General features: G+C 47.8%; 2 protein-coding genes across 4 annotated transcripts in view; one reads left to right on the top strand and one right to left on the bottom strand.

Moving 5' to 3' along the window:
* MCAM (melanoma cell adhesion molecule) overlaps positions 1 to 22,952 on the top strand; it is a 35,983-nt gene that overhangs the window by 5,813 nt on the left and 7,218 nt on the right. For all 3 annotated transcript variants that reach the window (XM_058194175.1, XM_058194174.1, XM_058194173.1), the window contains exons 2-13: positions 9,721 to 9,851; positions 11,364 to 11,574; positions 12,222 to 12,292; positions 13,196 to 13,283; positions 14,745 to 14,924; positions 16,017 to 16,144; positions 18,191 to 18,329; positions 18,572 to 18,687; positions 18,949 to 19,090; positions 19,192 to 19,316; positions 20,193 to 20,325; positions 21,859 to 21,891. In XM_058194175.1, coding sequence (XP_058050158.1) covers positions 9,721 to 9,851; positions 11,364 to 11,574; positions 12,222 to 12,292; positions 13,196 to 13,283; positions 14,745 to 14,924; positions 16,017 to 16,144; positions 18,191 to 18,329; positions 18,572 to 18,687; positions 18,949 to 19,090; positions 19,192 to 19,316; positions 20,193 to 20,325; positions 21,859 to 21,891 — 1,497 coding nt within the window. The remainder of the gene's footprint in view (positions 1 to 9,720; positions 9,852 to 11,363; positions 11,575 to 12,221; positions 12,293 to 13,195; positions 13,284 to 14,744; positions 14,925 to 16,016; positions 16,145 to 18,190; positions 18,330 to 18,571; positions 18,688 to 18,948; positions 19,091 to 19,191; positions 19,317 to 20,192; positions 20,326 to 21,858; positions 21,892 to 22,952) is intronic.
* The window catches only part of CBL (Cbl proto-oncogene), a 63,177-nt gene continuing 45,526 nt past the window's right edge, over positions 5,302 to 22,952 (bottom strand). Inside the window, exon 16 of the mRNA XM_058194172.1 lies at positions 5,302 to 5,448. Coding sequence (XP_058050155.1) covers positions 5,429 to 5,448 — 20 coding nt within the window. The 3' untranslated portion in view covers positions 5,302 to 5,428. The remainder of the gene's footprint in view (positions 5,449 to 22,952) is intronic.

Below are 22,952 nucleotides of genomic sequence, written 5' to 3'. Positions count from 1 at the left end.
CAGCTGTGTTAATAACAGACTGCATTAGCCTGTTGAGCCACAAGGAGTGGGGAGGGAATGGGGATTTTGCAGTATTCTTCCCCCAGGAGTGGGGATGGAATGGGGTTTTTGTAGTATCCTTCCCCTGCCACGCCCACCAAGCCACGCCACGCCCACAGAACCAAAAAAGTAGCAAAAAAAAAATTGGATTTCATTACTGGCTACAACCCAGTCCCCCCTCCCCCCAACATCATGGTCCCAGGACTGCACTTCTGGCCCTCAGCAACACAACCATACTTACAGCCGTTTGCAACATCTGGCAGTCAGGTGATCATGTTTTATGACTGTTTTGCTGAAAACCGGAAGTTACTTCCAACATGGGAATAAGTCATGCACAGGGGTCTCCAACCTTGTCAGCTTTTAAGCCTGGCGGACTTCAACTCCCAGAATTCCCCAGCCTGCAAAGCTAACTTACAAACCGCAGTGAGTCGTTTAACAAGTGTGGCAGGAAAGCTCGTAAAGCGGAGCAAAACTCACTGAACAAATGTCTTGCTTAACAACAGAAACGTCGGGGTCAGCTGTGGCCCTACGTCGAGGACTGCCTCTTTTGTACTGGTCCTTAAGCCAAGATACGTGAAATTCAATCACCCCGCATCCCATTTCGCCTCGTTCCCTCCCCTGTCTGAACCTGTAAGCTCCCCACAATTTGCGAATGACAGCACAACAGCCACACCGAGCAGAACCCAAACCGGTAGCCCTCAAATCAATAAAAATAATCTGCCTTGTTTGTATTCTATTCGTTTAATCAGGTCCATTGGGAGAAAAGCCAAGCCTTCCCTTCTAGGGAGAATTCCTTTCTCCCAGCAAACTTCCTTGCCTTGTCTTTTTTTTATCCTCTCCAGATGCTATTTTTTCACCCTTCTGGCATGTCTGCAATTTCTCTTCCCCCCCAACCCCCATCCCAGTAGCCTGGCCTTGTCCCCATTCTCTCCTTATTGACGGGCAATTAATTCTCGGATTAATTTCCCCCCCCCTTCCCAACTGGACTTTCCTCTCCCCTGGGCCCTTTCGTCCTGCAGGCGTCCTGGGCCCTTTCGTCTCTGTCCCCGCTTAAGACTTGTCGTCTCAACCACTTCTTTTCAGCTCATAGCACAGTCGGTGTTCCCGTAGGCTTGGCTGCTTGCGGGGTTTGCATCCCGACCGTTCCCAAGCAGGCTAAATATGGTGAACTGGAGTCCCGGGAAACCTGCCCCAGAATGAGTCAGGCATTGTGCTTCTCTCATGACCCCCCACCTCCCCCCCATCCTCATTCTGTGCATTGCATCTCGTTTGGAGGTTTGCTTGGGGAAGAGCGAAGTGGGGGCCTGAGCTGGCTTTGCCATCAGAACCCGGGCTTCTTTTGCTTCTCGTGTTCCCTGGGGAAAGGGTGCCTAGGTTCCCTGGCCGGGGGTGGTAGAATAGAATAGAATAGAATAGAATTTTTTATTGGCCAAGTGTGATTGGATACACAAGGAATTTGTCTTGGTGCATATGCTCTCAGTGTACATAAAAGGAAAGATACCTTCATCAAGGTACGACATTTACAACACGAGGAGGATCTAAATTTTGCACGTTTGGAGCGGGGGAAACCTAGAAACGTTTTGTTGAGATGTTTTGCAGAAAAAGCAAAGCACAGTTTTGGGAAGATGGCATGTTTGAGAATCACAATCTTCTCCCATAAATTGGGGCCCTTTGCATACACACCCTCCCGTGCTCCTTTCTTTCCCCTAAAATACTTGCCGTTGTTTTCTATTTTTGCCAGTGGTGAAATGTAAAATTTGTTACTACTGGTTCTGTGGGCGTGGCTTTTGGGGGGGGGGTGTAATGTGACTGGGTGGGCGTGGCCAACTTCCCCCTCCCCACTTTTAAAAGCATTTTTTTCTATAACTTCTTTGACCAAAGAGGTTGTAAAAAAATGCTTTTAAAAGGCTCCTCTGGCGATCCCAGCTGAGTTGCCTGATCGTCAGAGGCTTTTCTTTTCCATTAAAAGAAATTTTTTTTTGCCTTTAAAAGAAAAAGAAAAAAACTCTGACGATCAGGCAACTCAGCTGGGATCGCCAGAGGAGCCTTTTAAAAGCATTTTTTTACAACCTCTTCGGCTGAAGAGGTTGTAGAAAAAATGCTTTTAATAGCCTCTGACGATCTCAGCTGAGCCCTGCGATCATCAGAGGCTTTTTTAAAAAAACTTTTAAAAGCAATTTTTCGGCTGAAGAAAAAATGCTTTTAAATGTTAAAAAAAAAAATCCCCTGATGATCACACAGCTCAGCTGGGCATGGGGAGGGGTCAGGGATTTTTTCTACCAGTTCTCCGAACCACCCGCTGCCATCGCTACCGGATCAGGCGATCCGGTCCGAACCGGGAGCATTTCAGTCCTGGTTTTTACTCTCTTGGCAAGTGACACCTGATGATACAAATCCTTCGGGGCATTTTGGGGGCTGATAACCTCGGGCTCTCTTCTGCGACTTGCTCCAATTCTCCTTTTAAAGCCATTGCAACGGCCATTTTGGCTTCGTTTGCCTCTTTGGCAGGCAGAACAGGGATTTACGAATTGGATAAAGAAATCCTGTCTTTTCTGCCTTTCATCTCCTTCCAAGCAGCTTTATGGAATGACCTCCGGGTTGTAATGTTGTGAGAAACAAGACAACGCTTTATCACAGCTCCCTGTGTTGGGAGATGTTTAGACGTCTCTCTTTCCTTGATTTGTGTCTCCTGGTTCAAAGGCCTCCAGGCTTTGGCCAAAAGAACAAGGAGGGTCAAATGGCGGCTTTTTGACAACTTGGTGCAACTCTGCACTCTTGTCTGAATTGTCCGAGCTTCGCTTCCGTTCTGGATCTTTCTTGCAAGATTCGTGCTGGAAACCATCTAGAAAATTGGTTTTGCTTCTTGGGTTTCATTTCTGGTTCCGGTTGAACTTTTTCAGCCCAGACTGAAAAGTGATATTTTTACACTTTTTTAAAAAAAAACAACCCACCTAAATTGAATGTTTTGACCAATCGGTTTTTGCTTCCAAGAATGGTTGGTTGTTTTAAGGCTGGTCCATGATCACCAACCTTTTGGACCTCAGGGACCGCTACATTCATGATTCTAAAATCCCGCGGACCACTAATACAATCTGCCTAATGACTGACTGGGTGGGCGTGGCTCGGTGGGCATGTGACTGAGTGGGCGTGGCCAACTATGCGCCTCCCTGCCCGGGCTCCTTAGGGCCCCAAAAGGAAGCAGTTGCTGGAGCTAAGCAGCCACTGTGAGAAAGAGTTGGCAAAACAGCTCAGTTCAAGTTGGATCTGACCGAGAGGGAGGCTCAGCAGAAGCACCTCACTGAGGACTAGGAGCACAGGTTTCCAAGCAGAGGGAAGACCTGCGGGAGTACAAGGCCAGTTACCGGCGACTGGAGGTTCAACGGGCTGAGATGGTCAGCCAGTTCCAGGCCATGATGCAGTCCCACTGGAACGAGGCCCTCCGGCTCTTCGCCACCAGCGGCGCTTCCCTCAAGCCTTCGCCCAAAGCCTTGCACCAGTAGGCCGAAGCAGATCACAAGTCGGAATTTCTGCCCCACTCCAACCTACACGAGAAGACCCCAAAGGGGGAGACTGCGCAGCAAGACAAACGTTCATTGCACGTTATCCGGCGCAGGGGCCGTAGTTTGAGGACCCCTGATTTAGTGCAATATGAAAAATGCAAATAATTTTTCTGCAGACCACCAAAATTTTCTTGCGGATCACCAGTGGTCCACGGACCACCGGTTGGTGTCCGCTGCTCCAGATCATCTCAACCATCAATTTCCCAAGGAAAGCTTCACCTTTTCCGTAGAACCTAGTCTACGCTTTCTTGACACCTGCAACATCCTCCAGAACAGGGGTCTCCTATCTTGGTGACTTTTAAGTCTGGCGGATTTCAACTCCCAGAGTTCCCCAGCCAGCAGAGCTGTCTGGGGAATTATGGGAGTTGAAGTCCACCAGGCTTAAAGTCGCCAAGGTGGGAGACTCCTGCTCCAGAATCCGTTCTTGACCGAATCTTGACTGATGCTTGCTTGAAGAGGCCGTTCCAAGCTCTGCAGAGTTTTCCAGAAGGGGTGGACAACGTTCAGATCTGGTCACTCTTGTTCCCGAAGACGAAAGAGGAGGTGTCTCCTTCCTTTTCCTCCCCTTGTTTTCTTTGCCCGGGCAATTCTGGGTGGGCGTTTTTTGGAATGGGGAGAAGTTTTGGGAGAGAATGGAGCTTCTATTCCCGGCTCCTCTTCGCTGCAGCAGCCTTTTGAGCCATTTAGAAAGTTTTCCCCGGGGATCCTTGGGGGGCCTTCTCGCCTTCAATCAAGCCATTGTGTTGGGGGTGGGGGGCTGCCCCTATTTTCCTGCAGGGAGGTGGAAATTTGCTTCTGAACTTTGCTCGGGGCTCCAGGCCTGATGGGAAATGCCGAAGGGTTGGTTGCGTCAGAAGGAAGTGGGGCTTCCAAATCAGAAATCCCTCTAGCAGCAAAAGCCCCTTTTGTCTCTGGGTCCGCCCTCCCTCGCTCGGGCTGGCTGCCCTTCTGTTTGGCAAACTCCTCTGGATACCCCCTGCTTCCGTAAGAGTGTTGGCAGCAGCTGCTCTGACGTGCCAGCCGCCAGCCTTGGTGCCAGTTTTGGGAGAGCAGAGGAACAAAAGGTTTGCTTTCTGACTTGTGCCCAGTGGCACGTGGTGGACATTCCTGGCGCATGAGTTGGTCGTGGAGGCCGGAAGTCATCCAGCAGGCCAGGCTGGACAGTGGTCCTCCCAACAGAAAACACTCAGCCTTTCTGTGCGTTTTCCCGGCCCACCATTTAAAGCTTGCTCTGCGCACAATCCCCCTCCCCCCGCTCCTGGCACGCAATGGCACAAAAGGGTTAGCCATCACTGCCATAGGACATGGAATAAGACTCTTATGTGATGGATTTTTAGGATGGTCTTCTAGTAGGAAGAGCAGTGGAACCAGAGAGCTTTGTTGGAGATGTTGAATGGAGGTGGAATAACTATCTGTCTGGGACACTAATGTTTGGATTCCTGTGCTCGAGCAGGGAGGCTGGACTTCATGGCCATGTCCAACTCTGTGATTCTCTCTTTTGTGAATATGGCTTGTAAATTCACAGCAATACCCTGACGGACATCCTGTTTGGCCAATAAAAGTGAAGGATTGAGTTCTTCAACACACAAGTGGGGACTATTGATTTGAATTGCAATGGCAAGAGTGATACGTTGGCTCATTCTGGATAGGATCCTACAAGAATTCCGCCCCCCCCCCATCTCTCCAAATTTGGGCAGAATGATTCTTTCAACATCAGCTCAATGTCAACTTCTGCTGCATCAACTGAGGCCTCCATCCATCTTTGGCCAGTCTCCTGAAGCTGGTTTCTCTCCACTCTGCTGGCTGGTCCCGAATCCACATGGTGGTGATTATTCCAACTTCATTGGATCTGGAATGACAGCAAGCCATTTAGATCAGGGGTCTCCAACCTTGGCAACTTTAAAGACTTGTGGACTTCAACTTCCAGAGTTCCTCAGCCAGCAGTTGAGTCTGAAGTCCATAAGTCTTAAGGTTGCCAAGGTTAGAGATCCCTGATTTAGATGAATCTCTTGGAGTTACCATCCACCCTTTTGGCTGAACTGCAGAGCCTTCAAGGATGGTCCATCCTACAGAACATGAACCTGTGACACCTTCATTGTCTGGGATGACCCGGGGCTCACAAGTGCCAACAACCTTCTTCCAGAGGTCCAAGCGTTGGCTGTTTTATGCCCTGAAGCTTGTTTTCTTCCTCAGGACCAAGACTTAGCAGTCTCCCACAAGGGCCTGCCCTAAAACCAGATCGATTGAAGCCCATTACTTCTCCCCTGGACCGTGGCCAGCGACTCCATTACTTGCCGTGGAGCTGGAAACGACCTCAGCCACCGACCCATCAGTGAGCAGCCCTTGGCTTCACCCATGGAGATCTTTTGAGGACTCATCAGATGGGGTGGGCGGAGGAGAAGTCATCTAGACGACTACCTGGATTGATTACTCAGCTCCTTTTTCTTCCCTAATAGTGTCCAGACCCATCCACACCTCCTAATGTGTGGTTCTCTTCCTCTCCCTCTCCCTCTCTCCTTCCCGCTCTTTCTCTTCCCTCCCTCCCCCTCTCCCTCCTTCCTCCCTCTTCTTCCCTCCCTTTCTTTCTTTTTCTTCCCTCCCCCTCTCCCTCCCTCCCCTTCTCTTTCTCCCCCTCCATCCCTCCCTCACTCTCCCCTCCCTCCCTTTCTTCTTCCCTCTTTCTCCCCCTCTCTCCCCATCCCTCCCTCTTTTCTTCCCTCTCTCCTTCCTCTTCTTCCCTCCCTCCCTCTTCTTCCCTCTCCTCATCTTCCTCCCCCTTTTCTTTCTTCCCTCCCTCCCTCCTTCCTCTCCATTCTTCCCTCCCTCCCTCTCTCGTCTCCCTCTCCCTCTCTTTTTCTCCCACTCTCTTTCTCCCCCTCCCTCCTCTCTCCCCCTCCCTCCCTCTCTTCTCCCCTCCCTCCCTCCCACCCTCTCTTCTCTCTCTTCCCCTTCTTACAGTGTTCAGCCCCAGTGTCTCTACAGAGGGAACAGCACACAAACCAGAGCAAATAAGTAAACAGAACAAACTGCTGAAGCTTATCCAACTCAATCAGCCGGGCTTCTTTTTCTTCGTAAGGCTGGTTGCATGGAAATGTCACGCCTCATCATGTTTCACATTTGCTTAGTGCTGAAGGTCATCTGTGCTCACTCAGGGGTTATCCCTGGTGATGTCCAGCTGGGCAAGGATGTTGACTTTATTTGGGAAGAGAGAAAAGCTTTGTTCTGGGCTACCAGAGAAGAAGCCGTTCAAGGAGCCACTAAACCATTGCGTGTGTGTCCCCCAATTCTTCCACCAATTGGCTACCACCAAGCCAATGGAGAAGAAAGAAAAAAAAATGAAGACTTCCTGCTAGCTTCCCATCAAAGATGAATTGAGTCTGGCTGCTTTTTGCTTTTTCTTGATCGGCCAAGGGAGTGAAGTTCTACCACCTTCTGCAGGGAATCAGATGCTCCAGGCCACCTACTTGGCTGAGAGAGTTCTCCACCTCTGCCTGATTCATAGCTTGGTCCTCATTCATGGGAATCTTGTGATGGGCTTGCTAGTCCTTCATGGTGCTGGTGCTTTTGGGTGGGGGGAGATGTGGTAGATGGGATTCCCAGTCCTCTCCTTGCTGCAAAAGTTCCTCGTCGGGGAAGGTATATTTAAGAGTTAATGCCTGCTCCTTATCTTTACAGCAAGCCTGATGCTAGTAACTCCCTAGTGAATCATACCACTGGGTCAGTTCTATCAATAGCTGTTATTTAGTCTTAACTGAATAAAACCTCCATATTTAGAAGGATTGGGTGTCTAAGGCGGCTTGTTAGAAGGGCTGTGGCTTCTTGGAGAGTGAGAACATAATGATGCAAGAAGATCATTGACCCTCTTAGATCTTATTTCAGTGCCCTTTTGCTTCTTGGCTTCCTTGTTCAGACAAGTTGGGAGTTCTTGCTACGTGATAGCCTGAGTATCATCAGAAATAATTTGGGATCCCCTTCCCTGATACAAGTGGAAGAACTAAATCCCCACCTGCCAAGTGCAGAAATCACGCCCTCCTGGCGAATGCCCGGAAACCCAGCAGATGTTCGGCAAATGCGTGGGTCCCTCTCCAAACGGGAAGCGGGGCGGGGGAGGATTGTGGGACACGCAAAATAGTTGGGTAGAGCTGCTAGGGAGAGAGACGGCTCTCTCGAACAAGAATGGTTTTGTGCAGGATATTCATCCTCGGCTTTGCACCTGCTCCCTTTGCAAAGAGCCGCAGGAAGTTTGCTGGTTTTGAAGTTGATGGGAATGACCTTCTCAAGGCTGGTCTGGAAAGAATTGCAACTGCTACTCCCTTAAAAAAAGGAGATGGAGTCGAAGAGGCTCTACCTTTTGGAGAAAGTTTGGTGGTCAAACTCGGGACCAATGAAAAGAGGTTGCCCAAAGTGTGTATGGAAAAAACAAACCCGTCCAGTTGGAATGTTGCTTTGGTGGCATCTTCAGAAGAAGTTTTGGAGTTACGCTGTCATGTGTTGGTTCAGGTAGTAAATTAAGTTACTTTAAGAACTCTGAAACCGGTGCTATAAGTACCTCTGGGGAGCGTAGAATCAAACACAGGACACAAAAATAAAACCCCATAATCTAAGACTCGCTGCACCTGTCTGAAATGGCCTAGGTTCTCCTGGGTTGGACTCAGTGGTGGGATTCAGCCAGTTCGCACCATTTTGGGAGAACCGGTTGTTAACTTTCCGAGCAGTTTGGTGAACTGGTTTTTGGAAGAAATCATTAGGACAGAGAACCGGTTGTTAAATTACTTGGATCCCACCACTGGTTGGACTAGAACAGGGGTCTCAAATCCGATTTCATGGAAGGCTGCATCAGGGTTGTGTTTGACCTTGGGGTGTGTGTGTGTGTGTGGCCGTGGTGGGCATGGCCAGTTCAACGTCACTCATGTAGGGAGCACCTGTGGTGGCCCCGAGTGCTCTGCCAGCGAAAACAGGCTCCCGAGCTCCATTTTCTCTGGCAGAGGCACCACGGACCAGTCCTTCGCTGTTCCCAGGACAGTTCCGTGGGCCAGAGCTGAGCACCCCATGGGCCAGATCCAGCCCCCGGGCCTTGAGCTTGACACCCATGGACTGGAACAGGGGCCTGCAAACTTGGCTCTTTTAAGACTTGTGGAATTCAACTCCGGAAGTTGAAGTCCACAAATCTTAAAAGAGCCAACTTTGCAGACCCTTGGACTAGAACAACTCCATGGTCCCTTTGAGCTCTTTTCTGATGGATTGATAAGTTATTTATTCGGTGCTCCCTGGAGGAATTTCCTCTAGAAAACTGAAAAGGATTGCTACAACACAAAAGGATATGTTCATATTTATAGGTTTCGGGAAAGGAGGAGAAAGGGATAATCGCACATATGCCAAGATAACAGGTGATATAAGCATGAATACTCCTAATTAGCAAACCTCAAGAGTTACTCCCGGTTGAGGGCACCGTTGCTACCCTCAGGAAAGAGTTGTTGTCTTGAAAAGGAGCGTTTCAGTTGTGTTGCCATGGCAGTTGTGATAAAAACGGACTGAGGAACGAAGATGTCAAGGTTGTGCCAATTAGCATGGAGTCCTTCTATATTTATATCTGGTTAACACGCTTCCGTTCCTCCCAAAGATTTGCTTTTCCTCACAGGGGGTCTCCTGAAGCTTCACACGGTCCCTAAGCGATCGTCATAAGTCAAGGACTGCCTGTGTCATTCTAATCTACCTGTAGAATTGGTTTTCCTAACAGGGTGGACATGGGGCCAGATCAGTGGTGGAATTCCAATTTTTGTTTTACTACCGGTTTTGTGGGCGTGGCTTGGTGGGCGTGGTGTGGCTTGATGGGCGTGGCAGGAGAAGGATACTGTAAAATCCCCATTCCCTCCCCAATCCTTTGGGAAGGATATTGCAAAATCGCCATTCCCACCCCATCCTGGGGCCAGCCAGAGGTGGTATTTGCCGGTTCTCCGAATTATTCAAAATTTCCGCTACCGGTTCTCCAGAACCCGTCAGAACCTGCTGAATAGCACCTCTGGGCAAGATGCTGGTGACAGCCCTGTGGAAGCTAGTTAGATATGACTGTAGCCCTTAATTCTGTCCCCCCTCCCCCCTTTTTTTTTTTTTAATCCTCCAGGAGATGCAGAAGCAAATGTCGAAGTTTCCATGCCAGATGTGGTAGAAGCCGAAATTGGGGAAACAGCTGTAATTGACTGTGAGTTCTCCCTCCCGGAGAACAGCAGCTACGCTTACATCAACTGGTTTTCTGTAAGTCCAAAAAAATAGCTTTGGGGTGTGTGTGTGTAGAGGCTAAAGAAATGTTGGCTTCCATGAGATTCCACCAAAGCTGGAAATCTATGGAACAGGGGTCTCCAACCTTGGCAACTTTAAGACTTGTGGACTTCAACTCCCAGAATTCCCCAGCCAGCCAGTCCTGCTTCCTCTTCCTGTTGCAAATCCATATTCTACGACAGGGGTCTCCAACCTTGGGAACTTTAAGACTTGTGGACTTCAACTCCCAGAATTCCCCAGCCAGCTTCAGGGAGTTGAAGTCCACAAGTCTTAAAGTTCCAAGGTTGTAGACCCCTGGTATGGCAGCTTCTGAGTCACGCAGGGCTCTATCTCTGCCTCCTGTTCCTGTGGGTTTATCTTTTTTGTTATTATGATTCTCTCTCTCTCTTTTTTTTTTTTTGCCTTTGTCTTTTTTGCAAACCTAACTTTTGCCAGTCTTTTTGGGACTGTAAACCCTTGTAAATGCACGTCTGTTGCTAAGCGCCTGGATTTTGATCACATGGCCATGGAGAAGTCACCGTGGTGCAAGGACCGTTGTAAGTTCACTTTTTCCATGCCGGGGGATGACTTGGTTGCTAAACAAATGGTTGCAAGTTGAGGACTTCTTACAGGTGTGTTTGAAAATCAGGTGTCAAATTTCCCAGCAACGTCATCCTGGCTTGGCTTGGGAAAACGCAACCAATTCCTCTCGGGGTGGCCCATATCTCCAACCATGAATGGTGCTGGTGCTCTCGCATCTTCTCAGTCGTTCAATCTTGGCTTGGACGCAACAAGTGTAATTCTTCCCAGCCATCGACTGGATGGACTTCAGGTCTTGATTCTGGGCTGCAGGTAGAGAAGACAGTCCCTCTCCCCTCCCGGAGAACAAGAGGTCCACCTCCAGAGGTACCTCCAGGATACGTTCCAGATGCAGCAATTGTAGTTGGTGGCCATTAAATTAAGACGGAGCTTAAGATTCCCCATGGTGGCTGGGGTCTTGACTGTTTTGTACGTCCTCTATGGACCCTCTGCGAGTCATCTCTCTCCTTGACCAGGAGTGGGCTGCTGGGGGTTCGCAGGAGTCTGGGAGAACCTCTAGCTAAGATTCTGTGCAGTTCAGAGAACCCCCAAATCCCACTCCTGCCTGGTCCTGACCACCTCACCCCACCCTTCCCAGGAGTCCCCACGCGTCCTGTTTTGGATGCAGGTAAGTGCAGGGGGCGCGCAGAGGCTCGGAGAGGGCGAAAAACGGGCCTACCGGATGTTTGGAGGGCCTCCAGAGCCTGGGGAGGCAGTTTTCACCATCCTAGAGGTTTGAGGAAAGCCTCCGGAGTCCAGGGAGGGCAAAAATGCCCCCCACCCACCGTCGTGCAGGAGGCTAAGTAGACCACGCCCGCCATGGCCACGCCCGCCCAGCAACCGGGCAGAGAACCCCTTGCTAAAATTTTTGAAGCCCACCCCTTGTCCTGACCCTCTCCCCGCTTTCTCCTGCTTCACCTCCTTTTTCAGGGGGAAAAAATCACACGGAAGAGAATCATCTCCTTCATCCAAGACAAAGAAGACTGGGCAGAAGACCAGTTCAGAGACCATCTGAACATCGCCAAGAATTTCTCCCTCGTCATCAAGAAGGTCACGCCGCAAGATGCCAAGCTCTACATCTGCCAAGTGGGGCTCGGCAGCCTCGGCGTCAGCGAGAACCAGACCAAGCTGCAGGTCTCAAGTGAGTGGGCTCAACCAGGGGTGAAATGTAAAAATTGTTACTACCGGTTCTGTGGGCGTGGCTTGGTGGTGGTGGTGGGTAATGTGACTGGGTGGGCGTGGCCAACTTTTTTTTTTTTTTTTTACTTTTAAAAGCATTTTTTTCTACAACCTCTTCGGCCGGGATCGCCAGAGGAAAACAAAAGCTTTTAAAAAGTTCTGATTATCTCAGCTGAGTTGCCTGATTGCCAGAACCTTTTAAAAGTTTGGCCGAAGAGGTTGCAGAAAAAATGCTTTTAAAGGGTTCTGACGATCCCAGCTGAGCCGCGCGATCATCATTTGTTTGTTTTTTTACTTTTAAAAGCATTTTTTCGGCTGAAGAAAAAATGCTTTTAAAAGTAAAAAAAAACCCAAATGATGATCGTGCGGCTTAGCTGGGGCGGGGGAGGTGGGCAGGGATTTTTGCTACTGGGTCTCTGAACCACTTGCTGCCATCGCTACCGGATTGGGAGATCCGGTCTGAACCGGGAGCATTTCACCCCTGGTCCCAGCCCCACCTAATCCATATCTCAAACTTGGTGGGGATTTGCAAGGAAGGTCCAAGCGATGGAAGGCCTCTTCCTTCAGCCACACAGCCTGACTTCTGTCTTGGTCCTCTTTCTCTTCCAGAAGCCCCGGAACTACCTGAGGTTCAGCTGGCGAAAGATGGATTTCGAGCCGCTGAACCCGCCCTTCAAGAGGTAGGGATTCCTCTGTTTAAGAGCTCTGCACGGTGCGTCACCCCAAAATTTGGACCTCTGCCCATCTCCTGCTCTGAAGGCATCTCTCTTGAGTTTTAATTCATAGACTGGGATAAATTTGTGGCATAGATGCCTATTTGGGGGCAAGTAGAAGTCCTTGGATCAAAGCAGGTATGCACAGAATAAGGGGTTGATATAGTCTGTATAATAAGTGATGCGGTGGCTCAGCGACTTAAAACGCTGAGCTTGTCGAACGAAAGGTCGGCAGTTCAGCGGTTCGAATCCCGAGTGCCGCGTAATGGGATGAGCTCCCGTTACTTGTCCCAGCTTCTGCCAACCTAGCACGTAAAAAAGGCAAGTAGAAAAAATAGGGACCACCTCTGGTGGGAAGGTAACAGCGTTCCGTGCGCCTTTGGCGTCGAGTCATGCCGGCCACATGACCACAGAGACGTCTTCGGATGCCACTGGCTCCTCGGCTTTGAAACAGAGATGAGCACCGCCCCCTAGAGTCGGGAACGACTAGCACGTATTTGCGAGGGGAACCTTTACCTTATAGTCTGTGTAAACTGTATAGAAATCAAATCCCTTAGATCAGGAGTGTCCAACCTCGGCAACTTCAAGAACTGTGGACCTCAACTCCCAGAATTCCCCAGCGGGAGGAATTCTTGTGAACTGAAATCCACAAGTCTTAAAGTTGTTGAACATCCTTGGCTTAGGTTAGACATCCCTACCTTAGATGATGGTTCCCAAGGGTGGATTTGCCCAACCTTCTCCCCTTTAGCTCTCTAAAGGACATTACCTATCTCCAACTTGGAATTTGAACTCGGAACCCATTTTAATATCTGAGCTGTTCGCCCCTAAAGAGCTGCAAGGACTGATCTTCTCCATGTTTCTCTTCTTCAGATAGCAACCTGTACCGCCCGCAATGGCTTCCCGGCTCCAAGCATCGTGTGGTACAAGAACAGGGAAGCCCTGCACCCCAAAGATGAAGGTATGTCTTCCTGTGCATGTTCTCCAAAGCAGGGCTGTCCAAGCCTGGCAACTTTAAGCCTGGTGGACTTCAATTCCCAGAATTCCCCAGCTAGCAAAGCAAAGCCGGCTGGGGAATTCTGGGAGTTGAAGTCCACCAGGCTTAAAGTTGCCAAGGTTGGAGACCCCTGCTCCAAAGGTCACCTCAGACACGGAGCCCAAAAATAATTTCACCTCGGACACGGAGCCATCCAGGAAAAGGATCCAAGAAAAATGTTCTACTATGTTCTACTATTTCCTGTCCTGCGGGTGAGAACGATGCCATCTGTTTCAGGGTCCAGGGAGCCTTGTTTCCCCAACAGAAAATGATCAGTTCTTTGAGGTGGCATGTGAGGATGATGGCTTGCCGGGGGGGTGGGGGGTGTTCCCATCTTGACTGAAACGCAAAGAGGTTGAAGCAGGGGTGAAATTCAGCAGGTTCTGGAGAACCGGTAGCAGAAATTTTGAGTCGTTTGGAGAATCGGCAAATACCACCTCTGGCTGTCCCCAGAATAGGGTAGGAATGGGGATTTTGCAATACCCTTCCCCTGGAGTGGGGAGGGAATGGGGATTTTGCAGTATCCTTCCCCTGGAGTGAGGAGGGAACGGGGATTTTGCAATATCCTTCCCCTAGAGTGGGGAGGGACTGGAGATTTTGCAGTATCCTTCCCCTGCCACACCCACCAAGTCACACCCACAGAACCAGTAGTAAAAAAATTTGAATTCTACCACTGGGTTGAAGAAACAAGGAGAGCTCCACACTTGGTGGGTCAAGGAGATGAAATGGAAACCTTTTGACTTGGAGCAGGAAACACCGATGTTTCCTGGAGATTCTCTGTCATCCAGGTCATGGTTGTCCCAAAAGTCCTTTTTTTCAAGAGGCAACTGAATTTTCGGGTATTTCTTTGAAGACGTTTCACTTCCCATCCAAAAAGCTTCTTCAGCTCTGACTGGGATGGTGGGGAAGGAACGAAGGAAGTGAGAAAGAGAGGGAGGGAGAGAGGGAGGAAGGAAGGAAGGAAGAAAGGAAGGAAGGAAGGAAAGGATTATGGAGATTCTCCGTCATCCAGGTCATGGTTGTCCCTAAAGTGCTTTTTTTAAGAGGCAATTGGACTTTCTGGTTTTTCTTTGAAGACATTTCTCTTCTCATCCAAGAAGCTTCTCCAGCTCCAACTCTTCTGACGGACCATCCAGTCAGAGCCGAAGAAGCTTCATGGATGAGAAACGAAACATCTTCAAAGAAAAACCAGAAAGTCTCGTTGCCTCTTGAAAAAAGTACTTTTTGGGATCGATTCAATAGGAATCAAACAAGCAGAGGAGCGGTTCCCGGATTACAGCCGGATTTCTCCACAACTGATCTCTTCTTCTTCTCCAGCTTAGTTATATCTTGGAACAAAGGCAGTTCTCATTTGCTTTCTCCGGTTCTTTTTTTCCCCTCCACCAGAAACAGGGATCCACGCCACCGTCATCACGGAATCCAGCGGGCTGATCACCATCCGCAGCATGCTTTCGGCCCGAGTCGCCAAAGAGGATCGCGAAGCTCAGTTTCACTGCCAAGTCAATTATACCGTGATGGGGACAAACAAGACTGCCGTGTCAGAAAGCTTCAGAATCAACGTTCTTTGTAGGTCTGGGCTCCGCGTGTGGGTTGCGTCGAGTCCGGGGATGGTATTCACTTACTTTCCTTCCCAGTTCGCAAATGTGACTGTGCGCCCCATCCACACATGCGCCCAGCCTTCCACGTATGTCCTTTGCTGGTGCGCGCGTCTTCCGCGCATGCGCCTGGCCTCAAAATTGCACCTAAATAGGATGGCATAGAGTTGGGACACATCCGCAATTTCCGCTACCGGTTCGGGCGAACCGGTCTGAACTGGCTGAATTCCACCTCTAGTTGGGTTCATAGGAGACCGCGGTTGATCACACTGGGATTTGATGTAGGTAGTCCTCAACTTACGACTACAATAGGGACCGGAAATGTCAGTCACACGCCATGGTGGCCGTAAGCCGAGTCCCCAGGTCTTTGGACCCGATGTGATGATTGTATTTATCACAGTTCCTTAAGTTGTAAGTCGAGTCATGCGATCGTACATCCAGTCCCCGTGGCCAAGAGTGCGAATCCAGGTTCCCCGTGGTGTCAGAAACCGGCAAAAACAAAACAAAAAAAAATCTCCCATAAATTGTGATCACATGACCACAAAAAAACCCGCTGCCACCAGTTATAAATGCGAGCCAGTGCTGCCACCTGCTGTATTATAAATTGATTTTTTTCATATGCACACACACAGATGTGTATGAAAACCAATCAATATTGATTATATTTATACACAGAGACACACCACACAAACACACACAGAGACATGTGTGTGTGTGTGTCAAAACACAATGAAAAGAAATACTTGTCTATTGATTTATTTCTCCCCGATTTTCAAGATAATGATTTTCCCAAGACAGTTTCCACTGCATGTAAAATTCAAGATTGTTTTAAAGGTGACCTAAAACCTTTCCCAGGGGGCCATTCGATGGTGGCAGCTTAAATAAATAAATCATAGGAGCAGATTTGGGGTGCAGAACGAAAACTCCTGGGGGAAATCTGAACATTTTAACTAAACTCTGCATTTCTGGCCTTGCTGATGAAGAGATGGTGGACTTTGAAACCCAATTAATTCACAGCAGCGTACTGCAGAAGAGGGATGGTTTTGCTCTGCTTCTCTTCTAGATGCCACTCAGAACCTTAGTTTTACGCTGTACCAGCCGAACCAAGAGTTGAAGGAAGGAGACAACGCGAGTTTGGTCTGTGAAGGTGATGGGAATCCACCTCCTGAATACACCCTATTTAAGGCGGAGGTGAGCCTCTTGTCCCAGACCCCATTCCGACTTCCCCACATATCTTGCTAAACCATGGAACGACTAACTATAAGCAAACCAGGTTAAGATTGTATGGATGCAGCCTTCCCAGCTTGAAGGAGCTGCTTATACATGGCAGAGACGTTCTGTTAATAATAATAATAATAATAATAATAATAATAATAATAATAATAATAATAATAATAATAATAATAATAATAATAATAATAATAATAATGTTTTAATTTGTATACCGCCCTTCTCCCGGAGGACTCAGGGCGGTGAACAGGCAAATAAAATACAAACAGAAACATACACCATAATTAAAAACAACCCTTAAAAAACTGATTCAAATTTGCCAGAAAATTTAAAATAACATTACACCCCATAAAATTACAGAAATTTAAAACCCATCAAAATTCAATTAAAATTTAAAATTTAGAATTTAAAATCAGGCCAATCCTGTTGAAACTGTTGAACAGTTTACCAACTCCTGGTGGGACTGGATCTTCGAAACTATTTTATGGAGACCTAGCTGCACTATTCTCTCTCTCTCTCTTGTATTTATTTTGTTTATTTATTATATCTGGCCATGCTAGATGTTCAGATGCTCTCTGTCAGTGGGGCAAATACTATCACCCAATTGTGACAGCAAGCTCGAAAAACAAATGATCCAACCTATAGTGTCAGAATGCCAAAACAGGGTCAGTAATGGAGACTTTGCCGATTTCCTGGCTGTCACAAATGAAGGGAAAACATTGTATCTGCAATCTAGACCTACGTTTATAATATTTTGGGTTTTACGTTTCCTGTTTTGTATTTTAACGCTTGGTTGTTTTTTTTCAAAATGTGGTGTAAATGTGCCATAGGAGGGAGGGAGGAAGAGATACATAGACTGATTGAGATGAGAGAGGTGATAGATGATAGGTAGGTAGGTAAGTAGGTAGATAGATAGACAAGATGAGAGATGGATGGATGGATGGATAAGATGACAGATGGATAGATGATAGATAGATAGACAGACTGAGATGAGAAGGTGATAGATGGTAGGTAGGTAGGTAGGTAGGTAGGTAGATAGATAGATAGATAGATAGATAGATAGATAGATAGATAGATAGATAGATAGATAGATAGATAGATAAATAGACAGACAGATAGATAGACAGATAAGATGGATGGATGGATGGATGGATGGATGGATGGATGGATGGATGGATGGATAGATAGACAGATAGACAGAAGATGGATGGATGGATGGATAGATAGATAGATAGATAGATATGGATAGATGGATGGATGGATGGATGGATAAGATGATAGACAGACTGAGATGAGAAGGTGATAGATGGTAGGTAGGTAGGTAGGTAGGTAGGTAGGTAGGTAGGTAGGTAGGTAGGTAGGTAGATAGATAGATAGATAGATAGATAGATAGATAGATAGATAGATAGATAGATAGATAGATAGATAGATATGGATGGATGTATAAGATAGACTGAGATGAGAAGGTGATAGATGGTAGGTAGGTAGGTAGGTAGGTAGGTAGATAAATAAATGATTATAGATAGGTAGGTAGGTAGGTAGATAGATAGATAGGTAAGATGAGGGATGGATGGATAGATAGATAGATAGATATGGATGGATGGATGGATAAGATGATAGATTGATAGATAGACAGACTGAGATGAGAAGGTGATAGATGGTAGGTAGGTAGGTAGGTAGGTAGGTAGGTAGATAGATAGATAGATAGATAGATAGATAGATAGATAGATAGATAGATAGATAGATGGATGGATGGATAGATGGATAGATGGATAGATGGATAGATGGATAGATATAGATAATAGATACGTAGACAGATTGAGATGAGAGAGATAGGTAGGTAGATCAAGCCACTCTGGGTGGCTTAAAAATGTCATAAAAACAGAGCTACAAACATTAAAGCATTAAGTATTAAGTGAACAGAATTTAATCAGGTTAACAACCAGAATGCTGTGAGGTGGGATCTCCTTCCTAGCCCACTAACCTCCCTCTCTTGTCCCAAAATAGGACTCACAGTACTCGTCCCCAGACGGGAAGCTGTTATTTCCCGGCGTTACGAGAAATGACAGTGGTCTCTACTGGTGCAAAGCCCTGGATTTGCACACCCTCGAGGAATTAATCGCTTCGGTGGATCTGATGGTAAACTGTGAGTAGCTCTCCTGGTGCTCGTTTCTGATTTCATAGGACCAGGGACAAAAAACGAGTTTCCTCCTAGGAACTTCCAGCTCCAATTCCAAATTCTGCCCCCTTCCTACGCCCACAGATAGACACTCATGGGGTTCCAAGAAGATTGTTGTAGGCTGTAACGAGAGTATTGGAAAAGTCTGCCTTTTTTTGATTCTAGTTAAAATTAGGCTGGGGGTTAAGCCTGTTTCTCTCTCCCTCCAGACCTCGACGTGCCCACCATCTTCCCAGCTGGACCCCAGGAACCAGCGGAAGGAGAAGACCTGGTCTTGACCTGCTCCACCACAGGATCCGGACCTTTGAAATTCCAGTGGCAGAAGGTACTTCTGGTAGTAGTGGTGCCCAGTGGGGTGGGTATCCAACTTCGAGAGAAGGGTGAGCCATAGTTGACAATCATGCGGGCAAAGGTGGTGGATGCAAGATAGGTGGGGTTCACTTTGCATTCTGTGGAAGATGGGAGGAGGTGGTGGGTTGGCAAAGGAGAGAGAAAGAGAGACAAAACTCTCAGGAGGGTCGGAAATAAAAAAGCTAAGGAAAAAGGGGACCACAGGGTGATTTTTTTGTTTTGTTTTGCATTCTAGAAAGGGAAGCTCATTGCAGACGGTGCGGTCCTGAACTTGACTTCTATCACCTATGAGAAAATGGGCAATTACACCTGTGTGGTGACAATGCCAGACTTCCCAGGTTGGGTCCATTCCCGGCACATTTTTATTGCTGTTCGAGGTAGGCACGGTGGAGCACCTGGTAGCTCTTACCCTCTTCGCCCTTGAGCACTCTTGAGACCATCAGGCAGTGCCCATCATCTACCCTTTCTCCCCTGGCAGCGAAGCCCCAGAAGGTGCATCTGCAGCAGAATCTGAGCGTGCGGGAAGGGGAGGTGGTGGATCTGACTTGCAGCTTCTACTCAGTGCCTCGGATGAACATCTCCTGGAGTACAAGTAACGGCACGGTAAATAGCAGTAGCCCTTAGACTTATATACCACTTCATAGTGCTTTTTACAGCCCTCTCTAAGCGGTTTAAAGAGTCAGCCTGTTGCTCCCCAACAATCTGGGTCCTCATTTTACCTACCTAGGAAGGGTGGAAGGTTGAGTCAACCTTGACCCTGGTGAGATTCGAACTGATCCCCGAACACTGCAGTCATCAAGGAAACCCGTTGTTTGGGTTTGACCCCTTTCTGACCAAAAACAACATAAATTGTACTCCGATGATTGTTTGGGCACTGCAAATGGCCCTAAATACAGTCTGGTTGCCGAATATCCAAAACAGAGGTTGAGTTTCAGCAGGTTCTGACAGGTTCTGGAGAACTGGTAGCGGAAATTTTGAGTAGTTCGGAGAACCGGTAAATACTACCTCTGACTGGCCCCGCCCCCATCTATTCTCTGCCTCCTGAATCCCAGCTGATCAGGAGGAAATGGGGATTTTGCAGTATCCTTCCCTTGGAGTGGGGTGGAAACGGAGATTTTGCAATATCCTTCCCCTGCCACGTCCACCATGCCACGCCCACCAAGCCATGGCCACAGAACCGGTAGTAAAAATTTTTGAAACCCACCACTGATCCAAAACGCAGTCACATGACCATGGGGGTGGGGGTGGGGACAATGAGCTCAGAACTTCAAAACTGGGTTGCAAGTTTTGTCAAAATTTCGAATGGTCGCTACTAGAGACTGATCATAAATTGAGAACTATCTGTAAAACTTACCCCCTGGGACTGCTGGTCATCATTTCATGTCTTTTTCCCTATTTAAAAATAATAACCACCTCCTCCATCCACTGTTGAATTCCTCTGAACAAAATAGGAACTGTGCTATCTTTTTCTTTTTAAAGGTACACGCAACCAGACGGAAAAACCATTACAATAGCACTCTGTCCGTGCTGGTCACCAAGGAAATCCTTAAATCGGGTCTCAACTGCACTGGCGAAAATGAGTTGGGGTCGGAAAATCAGCACTTCCCATTCTGTAAGTGGTTCTCCCCCCATCTCCTTTGACTCTCCCTTCTGTGAGAAAAAGCATTTGCACTCTTTTTTTTTTTATTATTTGCATTTATATCCCGCCCTTCTCCGAAGACTCAGGGCGGCTTACACTATGTCAAGCAATAGTCTTCATCCTATTTGTATATTTATATACAAAGTCAACTTATTGCCCCCAACAATCTGGGTCCTCATTTTACCTACCTTATAAAGGTTAGAAGGCTGAGTCAACCTTGGGCCTGGTGGGACTAGAACCTGCAGTAATTGCAGGCAGCTGCTGTTAATAACAGACTGCATTAGCAGCCTGAGCCACAGAGGCCCTTTGCCAATCGGCTTGTAAGGAACTCGGGTTCTAGAGCAAGAATGTCCAACCTTGGCAACTTTAAGATCTGTGGACTTCAACTCCCAGAATTCCCCAGCCGGAAAAGACAAAGGAGGAAAAAAAAGGAGAGTTGTGATAACAAAAAAAGATAAACTCACAGGAACAGGAGGCAGAGATAGAGCCCTGCGTTACTCAGAAGCTTCCATACGAGGGGTCTCCAACCTTGGGAACTTTAAGACTCATGGACTTCCAACTCCCAGACTCTGGAAGTTGAAGTCCATGAGTCCAGAGTCCAACTCTGGAAGTTGAAGTCCACGAGTCTTAAAAGTTCCCCAGGTTGGGGACCCCTGTCCTAGAATATGGATTTGCAACAGGAAGAGGAAGCAGGACTGGCTGGCTGAGGAATTCTGGGAATTGAAGTCCACAGGTCTTAAAAGATGCCAAGGCTGGACCCATCTGCCATAATATGTTCTGGCTGTGGAATCCTGGGAGTTCAAGTCAGCGTTGAAATCCACTTACCTTCGCTATTGGTTCAGGAACGGGAGTGCACCTGTGCTATGCAGGCGACTCTTCTGCCCATGCACAGAGGGCCAAAACTGGGACGTAAAGACGTCTCGGCGGGTGGACGCTGAGATGTAAAGAGCCTCCCGCCGTCATTGCTACCAGTTCGCACGAGCCGGATTGATCCAGCCAGATTTCACCCCCGGTTGAAGTCTACAAGTCTTGCCAAGGGTGGACACTCCTGTTGTAGAGCGTGCGCAGACTGCCATAAGCACCACCAGCTTTCCAAAATAAAGTTCAGTTTCAAAAAATGCCCAGGGTCTCACATGAAAATCTTGCAAAATTACAAGATCTGGGAAAGGGCAAGGACCAGGATACAATGTTCAGTCCAAGATTGGTTCCTGGTTTTGTTTTGTTTTTCCCTATCCCGCCTTTTGCGTTTTTCCACCAAAACTTTGCAACCTCTCCTTCCTGAATCGATCAAGTGAAAAGGCAGGTTTCTCCGAATGAACTCATTTCTCTTGAGTTTCTTCGTGAGGTTGCAAGATCGGCAAACGAAATACACCCGCTTGAGCTCGTGTGCCGAAGCAGAAAAGAAACCAAAAGCAAACCAGGGTTTAAGGGGTCTGCAAATGGGGGTTTTCTGGAGGTCTTGATGGCTCAACGAGTTTACTCAACGTGTCTCTTCTTCCTTTCAAGCGCTGAAAACCAAAGTCCACCCTGACAAAACAGGTAAGTGCTTCTCTGTTTGCCATTATCAAAAAAAACCAAAAAAATTGCAGCATGAACTTCATTTGCCGCTGCCAAATTTGGCTTTGGGGGCACCTTCCCTGCAGACCGTCCCGTTTTTTGTAACTCACAAAAGTAGCTTTAGTGCAGAATTTTGCCTGCCGGCTGGGGAATCCTGGAAGTCGAAGTCCGCATATCTTTAAAAAAAAGTTGTCCGGTTGAAATCCATCGCAGGAAGTCCTCGACCTACGACCGTAATGGAGCCTGCCGATCAAGGTCAAAAGTCACGCCAGTTGTAAAAAGAGGTCATGTAGGTGTGACAGACCCCGATTTTGTGACTTTTTTTTTTTGAGGCGGTCACTAAGCAAACACTGCGGTTGTAAAGTGGCGAGAGTGGTCATTAAGCAGATGTGACGGTTGTTAAGCGAACCAGTAGTTTGCGGTGGGCTGGTTTTGGCAAAGACCGGCAGCCAGTGCTGGTGTTCAGCGAATCCATCGTTATGACGACAGTTGCACGACTGGGGGACGCTGCAGATGCAAGCCAGTTGCCTTGCGACCAACAAGCAGGACAAGGTGGGGCGGCTGTCGGAACATTGAAACCAGGATATAAATACCCAGGGGTGTGGGAGGGGTCTGACATAACTTTGAATGATCGTTAAGTAACTAGTAAAAAAGTTGGAAGAGTTTCTGTACTCTACACCAGCGGTCCACCACCTTTCCAGGTGGCAGCCTGGCCAGAAGACCATAACCTACTACTAGATACTACTAGATAAAGTAGAAAAATGTGGGTTAGACAGCACCACCACCAGATGGATTCGTAACTGGCTGACCAACCGCACTCAACGTGTAGTCCTCAACGGAACTACATCCACATGGAGGGAAGTATGCAGTGGAGTACCCCAAGGCTCTGTTTTAGGCCCAGTACTCTTCAACATCTTCATCAATGACTTGGACGAGGGGATAGATGGGGAACTCATCAAATTTGCAGATGACACCAAGCTGGCAGGAATAGCCAACACTCCAGAAGATAGGCTCAAATTACAGAAAGATCTTGACAGACTTGA

The sequence above is a fragment of the Ahaetulla prasina genome, chromosome 9 (genome assembly GCF_028640845.1).
Source record: "Ahaetulla prasina isolate Xishuangbanna chromosome 9, ASM2864084v1, whole genome shotgun sequence".
NCBI classification, from domain to species: domain Eukaryota; kingdom Metazoa; phylum Chordata; class Lepidosauria; order Squamata; family Colubridae; genus Ahaetulla; species Ahaetulla prasina.
Note: the sequence above shows the minus strand (reverse complement) of the source record. Positions and strands in the feature narration are given on the sequence as shown.